Source organism: Aptenodytes forsteri, unplaced genomic scaffold (assembly GCF_000699145.1).
Source record: "Aptenodytes forsteri isolate BGI_AS27 unplaced genomic scaffold, ASM69914v1 Scaffold7, whole genome shotgun sequence".
Taxonomy (NCBI): domain Eukaryota; kingdom Metazoa; phylum Chordata; class Aves; order Sphenisciformes; family Spheniscidae; genus Aptenodytes; species Aptenodytes forsteri.
The window spans coordinates 2987174-2994327 of NW_008795919.1; the positions used below are offsets into that span (position 1 = coordinate 2987174).

At 66.2% G+C, this 7154-nt stretch overlaps 2 protein-coding genes across 4 annotated transcripts in view; both read right to left on the reverse strand.

Annotated features, from left to right (window-relative positions):
- LCK (LCK proto-oncogene, Src family tyrosine kinase) overlaps positions 1-760 on the reverse strand; it is a 4821-nt gene extending 4061 nt beyond the window's left edge. For 2 of the 3 annotated variants that reach the window (XM_019473532.1, XM_009284769.1), the window contains exons 1-4: positions 659-760; positions 454-535; positions 279-369; positions 41-139 (exon numbers count right to left, since the gene is read on the reverse strand). In XM_019473532.1, coding sequence (XP_019329077.1) covers positions 41-139; positions 279-369; positions 454-535; positions 659-760 — 374 coding nt within the window. The remainder of the gene's footprint in view (positions 1-40; positions 140-278; positions 370-453; positions 536-658) is intronic. The other variant, XM_009284770.1, reaches the window with a different exon arrangement.
- Positions 761-5826: 5066 nt separating this feature from the next.
- On the reverse strand, positions 5827-7077 carry FAM167B (family with sequence similarity 167 member B). Its single transcript, XM_009284771.1, has 2 exons — positions 6787-7077; positions 5827-6103 (listed from the first exon to the last, which is right to left on the reverse strand). Exons 1-2 carry the CDS (start codon positions 7075-7077, stop codon positions 5840-5842), a joined length of 555 nt encoding a protein of 184 aa, XP_009283046.1. The 3' UTR covers positions 5827-5839.
- Positions 7078-7154: the final 77 nt, after the last annotated feature.

Here is a 7154-nt window from a genome sequence, read left to right on the forward strand (position 1 = left end):
GCTCCTGCCGGGGCACGGCTCCTACTCAACCCCTACTCACGGCTCGGGCTCCAGGCTGCTCTCCATGGCCACGAAGTTGTAGGGGATCAAACCCTCCTGGCCAGTGGTGAGCGACTGTGCCTTCCACCACTCCCCGCTCCTGCAAGGACACAGCAAGGTGAGACCCGCCCCGGCTGCCAGGACCCCGCACGGATCCCCCCGGCAGCACCGGCATGCCATCCGAGGACCCGCGGGGTCACACCGGCGCGGGTCCTGGGACGCCGTCGGCGCTCACTCACTCTTCCAGGATGCGGAGCTTCTCACCCTTCCGCATCCCCAGGTCCCCGTCGTGCTTGGGCTCGTAGTTGTACAGGGCCACCACCAGCTTATCTGGGAGGAGAAGCGGAGGGGCAGGGTGGCAGCGGCCAAGTGGGGGAGTGTCCACAGCCGCCCCCCACTGCGGCCGAACCTTACCTTGCAGGGGGGAGCACGGCGGAGACGTGGCCTCGTAGGACACCAAGGGGTCTTGCACCTCAGAGCCATTGCGGATCAGCCTCTGCGAGGGGACGAGGAGCCCCGTGAGCCCTCGCCTTCCTGGGATTTGGCCATTCCACGGCCATCTCCGGAGGCGTTCAGCCACTGGGACCGGGGACGGGGGGTCCGCTCGCCCCCTCCTCACCTGGCGCTTGCTGTCGGGCTCGATGGGGTAATTGCAGTGCTCACAAATGTCGATGTTCTCGATCCAGTCCTCGTCGTAGTCCGAGCTGCAGCAGCAGCCCATGGTGGCTGCAGGGGGGCGAGACGCGGTGAGGGAAGCCTTCGCACCCCCGGCCCCAGCCTGGCCTCTCCTCCCACTCCAGCGCATCCCCATCCCCACGTCCATCCGTCTGGCTGCCCACATCGCGTGGCCCGAGGTTTGGCTGGACCAGGCACCTCCCCGGCCCTAAAAGCAGGCCCTGGGGTCAGAGGCGGATGCGAGCGCTCGCCCACGCTGCATCGCCTCCGATTTCCTTCTCCCCCGGGGCTCTTGTTAGCCTCCCCCGGCGCATTCAGCCCCGTTGCTGTGCTCCTGTTTCTCCTGCATCAGGGATGTCCTTTAAACCCCCATCCCTACTCGGGGGCCCCTCATCCTCGGCAGCTCACCCTGAAACATCAAGAATCCCCCAACTTCAAGCATCAGCCCCGGCCAAGGTGACACCAAGCCGGCGCGGGGCTGCGCCCCAGGGTTCCCGGCACCATGGCGTGGGCACCGGGGCAGCCTGGCAGCGATGCCACGAGCATCGCGTGGGCTCTGCAAATTACCCAGGCAGCTCTCACCTTCCTGCAAAAGCCAAGCGTGGCACGGAGCCGGGAGCCCTGGCAGTGCATCACGCGGAAACAGTGGCCCACGGCCCTGGAAAAAGCTCTTCTGCAGAATCCCCCACGCCTACACCACCAGGATTTATCTCCACCGAGACCTGGCCCCCAAATCCTCTTTCCAGGCTCTGCCCAGCAGCTTTGGGGGCTCTTTGGGGGCCCCGGTGTGGTTTCCGCAGGCATCGGGTGCCAACGGCACGGCTGGGAGCCCCACGCTGCCGAGAGCCAGCCCAGGTGTCTCTGCCCCGGCACCCAAAATCAGCAGCCGCTTTTGCAAACGCCGAGTGGGAGCTCTTATCTGGCAGCGAGGTGGTGCAGCTGCAAGGGTCCCCGTTGTGCCCCGCAGCGAGCCGTGTCCCCGGCGGGCCAGCTGAGCCCCAGGAGCTGCTGGCCACCGACACTGCCATCACCGTTTTCTCCGTGGTTTCCTCCCCGGGAGCCATTGCACCGCTGTGTTTTCACAAGCACAATTTCACTGAAATCCGCCTCTCTCCGTGCTGCCGGGGAGAGCACGGCAGCGGGGGCTTCGTTTGAGTGGGTACCCCCACGGACAGATGGGGACACAGGGAAGAGCCTCGCAGGGGGTCCCCAGGGTGCTGCCAGCCCCCAGTGCCACCAGCCCCAGCCATCAGAGCCTGCTGCCAGCCAGAACCCCCCAGCCCGCGTTGCCAGGGCTAGTTTTGCAGACCAGGAGCCCCCTCCCTCGGGGACGGCGCAGCTGTTTTGGCATCCACAGCAGGGACATGGGGGCCGTCCCCACAGTGCTGCCCCGGGATGCCCGGTGCCACGGCGGCCGACGGGAGCAGGCGACAGGCGATTTTGGCAAGGAGAGGGCAGATGAGCAAGCCCTCCCCATGCCGTGCAATGCTGCTTTGGGGACCTAAATGCTAAAAAGCACCCTGGTGCCTTCAGCTTCCAGTGACGCTTATTTGGGAACACACTTTGGCACCCAAAAACGGGCTCAACCACGCCGCGGTGCCCTGGTGCGGGCAGGAGGAGCAGGCAAGACCCCAGCGATGCCCAGGCAGCAGCAAAGCCCATACCCAGCCCTGAGCACAACCCTGGCACCACCGAGGAGAAGCCCCTGCTCCCCCAGACCTGCCCGCAGCCCTTCAAACGCCTTTACCAAAGGTGAGCGGCGCCAGGAGGTGTTTTTTCCTTCCTGCACAAAGCCGGGGTGGGGAGGGAGGTGCTGCTATTGTGCCTTTTATTTTTTTTTTTTTCTTATGAACTCAAGCCACAGCGTAATTTCCACCGAGCAGCCGTTTCACCTGCACGGTGCGAGGGCCACGCCGGTGAAACGGGGCGTTTGAAGTCGGGTTTTGTGACTGCATCTGTGCAACCGAAGTCGCCGTGCGGGCGCGGGTGTGCACGCATGTCCTTGCACGGCCACATATGTGCTGCCCGGCTTTGCTCAGGAGTGTGTCTGCTGTTTGTGACTGCATCTGTGCAACCGAATTTCTCATACGAAGGCTGCCTGGGAGGGATGTGTGGGCGCCCCTGCCCCATGCCTCGCCGTGTCCCCGGGGAGGTGTCTGCGTGCGTGCACGGGTGTGCACGCATGTCCTTGCACGGCCACGTATGTGCCTCTGCCCGGCTTTGCTCAGGAGCGTGTCTGGACCCCCCCGGCTCTTTCCAGAGGAGCTACCCTGTGCTGGCCCTTCCGCACACGCTTCTTCGGCCGGGTCCAATTGGTTTGTTCACAAGTGTGGGCAGGCGTGAGGAGGGCTGAAGGCTGGGCTGACCCCTTGCTCTTCAAGGCTCACCGGGGTGCCCCGGATGTCCCCAGGCCAGCTGTGACCCAGCTGGGCGGTCAGCCCAGCGCTGGCGTAGCCTTGCAGAGGTGCGAAGGACCACGGCCCCAAAGCTGCCATCGCAGCGGGGAGGTGTTTGCACTGAGACGGCACCGAAACCAGGCGTATCTCAGTGTCTGAACCCCCCAAACTGGGCGGTGGACCCCAATGGACCGGCACTAAGCAGCTGCCTGTCCCTAAGCTGCTCTACCCCCACAGCCGGGGAGGGGAGAGCCTGGCGTTGGGGACAAAACTCCCGCTTTGCCCTGGAAATGGGGGCTCGGGGAGAGCCCTGCGAGGGGACCACTGCTCCCACCCTGGGCAGGCTCCCCAGGTGGGCAGAGGGCATCAGGGCAGCGGCTTTCACCCCAACTGGGAGGCCACAGAGGAATGGGGAGCACAGCCCTGCTCCCCCCATCCCTCGCCCGGGCACCAGCGCTCACGTCCCCCTGCAGCGACGAGCCCGAACCCTCATTTTCATCCCCCCGAGGGGCAACCTCAGAGAGTGCAACAGGACCCCGCAGCTTCCACAGGCACCCGGGTGGTCCCCGGCTCCCGTCCAGAGGGTGCAAACCCTCTCGCCCCCAGGTCCCCCTTACCTGTTGGCAGCGAGGTGAGGACCAGCCACTCTCAGACTCCCATGGCCCGGCAGCAAGAGCGAAGGCGCCGTCCCCGCTCACATCCTCTCCATCCCCGGCAGGAGCGCGGCGACCCTCTGGGGAGCGGAGTTGAGCCCCCCGCCCGCGGGCGCACGCCCCCCCCCCCCGCCACTCGCTCTGGCTCGCTGCCTGGCCTGGTTTCCTGCCTCATGAGCAAACTCTAGAGAAGCTGGTTCGCAGCTCGCGCACAACCGCAAGAGCTAGTGACAAACCCCGATGGCTTCCTGCCATCCCCGGCACAGAGGGTCCCTGCTCTGGGTGCCCCCAGCCACCAATCCCCAGGGACCGGGTGGACAAGGGGATTCGGAGCCCCTCAGCCGTCGGGGGAGCAAGGTCCCACGTGCTGGGAGATGTGTTGCGAGGGGCCAGCGATGGGCAGGGGTTTGTCACCCGCTGCCCGGGCGGTCCCGGCTAGCTGACCCCCCTGGTCCCCTGCACTGTCCCCTCTCCGGTGCTCAGCGTGGGCAGGCTGGCGGTGCCGTGCACCAGCCGCCCCTGACCCCAGCGGACCCTATGCAGGTTGCGGGACTCACCCTGCATCCCACAGCCCCTGCTTTGGCCGTCACCATCGGGTCACCCCAGACCCTGGTGCCCCGAGAGCCGCGGTGACAGTGGCTGAAGCCAAGGGGACACATGCCCCGGCCAGGCTGCCAGCCCCGTGTTTTTGGAGACAGCTCAGAGCAGAGCAACCACAACGCTATTGTCTTGGCTTTTGTGATCAAACATGAAGCCGCAGGTACCTGACGGCTGCTCTGCGGAGGCACGGGCAGGAAGCCCAGCTGCGCCGGGGGGGGGCTGCAGCAGCTGTGGGGGCACCGCAGCGGTAGCACCAGACGCAGCATCCACCCTGGCAGGGACATTTCCCAGGGGCAGCCACGCAGCCCCGTTCCCATCGTGCTTGCCAATGCCCCGGGTGCCCCGGGCAAGGGGTGGCGGGGGGGGCGCTGCCAGACCCTGGGGTGTGTCACAGCCTCGGGGTGCACATCGGGTTCTCCCTGTGTCCTGCTGCTACCCTGGGAAGGAGAAGCAGCCCCTGAAGTTATCCCTGGGTCATCCCACAGCTTCCCTGGGTCACCCCACATCTTCCCCGGCACTGCTTGCAAAAAGCATTCTGTGAAAGTCACATCCCCCAGCGGCAACTTCTTTTGTAAAGGGTTTGGTGTTAATGGAGGAAGGGAAAAAAGCTAAAAACCAAACCCCTCCGGTGAGGGCAGCGTTGCCAGCCCTGACTGGCACTACCCCCGGGGTCCCTCCTGCTCCCGGCGCAGCGCTGCAGGGGGTCGGGAGATGGGGCAGGATGGTGGCACGGGGGCTGCCAAACCCCGAGCACGGCCCCCGGCACCTCCCGGCCTCAAGCCTCAAAAACAACCCCTTCTATTCGCAGCCGGTTCAGCGACGAGCATTTCCTGCAATGGCACAGCCCGATCACCCACCCGCCCAGGGGCGCCCAGGGAGAGGCTGGCAACGAGGTCCCCGAAGCAGAGACACCGTCTCTGCAGCACGGCATCATCCTGCAGCAGAAACCGGTGAGAAGCCGCTCACCCCGTCAGCCAGAGCCCTGGGGAGCGGCCAGGGAAGGGGTGATGGCAGCGTGGTCCCTCCTGCCATCCCCCGGCCCCCCACAGCAAAGGCCCGGGAGCCACAACTGCAGGCGCAGGCAGGTCCCGGGTGCATGCACAAAAGGCACATCAGCTCTCATCTTCGCCTCCTTTTATTCCTCCTCAAAGGGCTGCTCCCCACATTTTCCACTGTGGTTGACCCCACCATCCTCAGGGACGGGGCACTGGGTGCCCCAAAACACCCTGTGCCCAACGGGGATGGTGGCATTTCCCATGCCCCCCCTGGCATGGCATTGCCCCCTGGGCAGGGCTGGCAGCACCGCGGCTCAGCGCTGCCTGCCCTGAGGGAGCTCAGCCCCGGCAGCAGCTCCGCAAGTCCCCGAGGCATTTTGGGAAGGATCTGCAAGCCCCACCAGGTTGGGATGCACCCATGGGTGCCTGCGAGGCTCCCATCTGGGCTCGGTGCCGAGCACTCCGCGGGGTCCCGCCACGTTCAGCAGAGGGAGAACCGTCGGGAGTTGATGTTCATGCGGGTGACGCCGATGTGCTTGAGCGGCATGGAGAGCAGGAAGGCAGCCTTGGGCGGGATGTTGCAGAGCAGGTCCGAGTCTTCCTCGCAGCCCTCGAGGCCGAAGGTAGCGTCGTCCAGCATCTCCTTGTGCTGGTGGCAGGCCTGCTCCACCTTCAGCTGGTGCAGCTGCGCCCGCAGGCGCATCAGCTGCTGCGCCAGGCGCTGGTCTGCAGCCTGCATCTCCCGCTGCACGGAGAGACGGGCGTCAGGGCCGGAACGGGACCGGCCGCCGGGTCAGCTGCCCATGCAGCGGGGATGCTGGGGCAGCGGGGCTGGGGCTTGGCTGAGGCACAAACCCACCGGGGACCGTTTGCACACGTGGCCCTGGGATCAGCAGAGCCCACGCACACAGTCCCAGGCTCGGCACAGGGTCTGTGCTGGCGTCACAGCCCGGGGTCAGCGCAGATGCCCGTGGGTTTGTACCCACGTGGCTGTTGCCGCCTGCGCCACCCCATGAAAGTCACCACGGCTGTGCCACATCAATGAAGTAAACCGGTCACCACGGCTGTGCCACATCAATGAAGTCCACCGCAGCCGTGCCACCAGGGGAGCAGGCAGGCGGGGGTGACAAGTGCAGACCCTGACAGAGCCGTGAGCCCCAGCGCTGTGCAGGGGACACGGGCAGAGCTGCGGCACCGCAGAGCCACACGCGCCTTGCAAAAATCCACGGACGCCGGCCGTGCTGGGCGAAGGAGCAACGCACTGCGCTGCGGCTGGAGCGCCCTGACTCCGGCACATGCTGCCACTGCTGCATGAGGTCGGGCTGCAAGCGCTCCCTCTGCGCGGAGGACCCCCGTGACCCCATCCCTGCCTTGGGGCTCAGCCCTTGCCCACCCCTCACGCCCCGCATCCCACCGGCAGCTACTCACCAGCTCTGTCCTGACCCACTCCAGAGCCGATTCCACGGTGGCAAAGCCACAGATGCCGCCGTCCTGCTCATCGTCAGGGTGCCCGGAGCCCTGCTCTGCCCTCCGCGCCCCCCCGGGGGTCCGGCTACGCCAGGGCTGCCCCCGTACCCGGGCTTCCCACTCCAGGTAGGAGGGTCTCCGCGTCTGCAGCTTCAGTTTGGCCGTCAGCGCCTTCACGCTGTCCAGGCTCTCCTCCTCCCAGGTGGGCTCCTCTTCACCCAGCTCCTTGAACTTCAGGTGGCCGAAGGGCATGGTGGCAGCCGCCGGAGCCCCCCCGAAACCCTTGGATGACCTCTCCCCTCCTCAAAGCCCCCGTGCAAACGGAGCCT

Bases quoted from the DNA above. Each gene is read 5' to 3' on its own strand.
- FAM167B (XM_009284771.1), bottom strand. From the start codon at position 7,077: ATGCCCTTCGGCCACCTGAAGTTCAAGGAGCTGGGTGAAGAGGAGCCC. The intron at 6,104-6,786 runs GTGAGTAGCTGC...CTCTCCGTGCAG, and splicing joins AGTGGGTCAGGACAGAGCTG to CGGGAGATGCAGGCTGCAGA.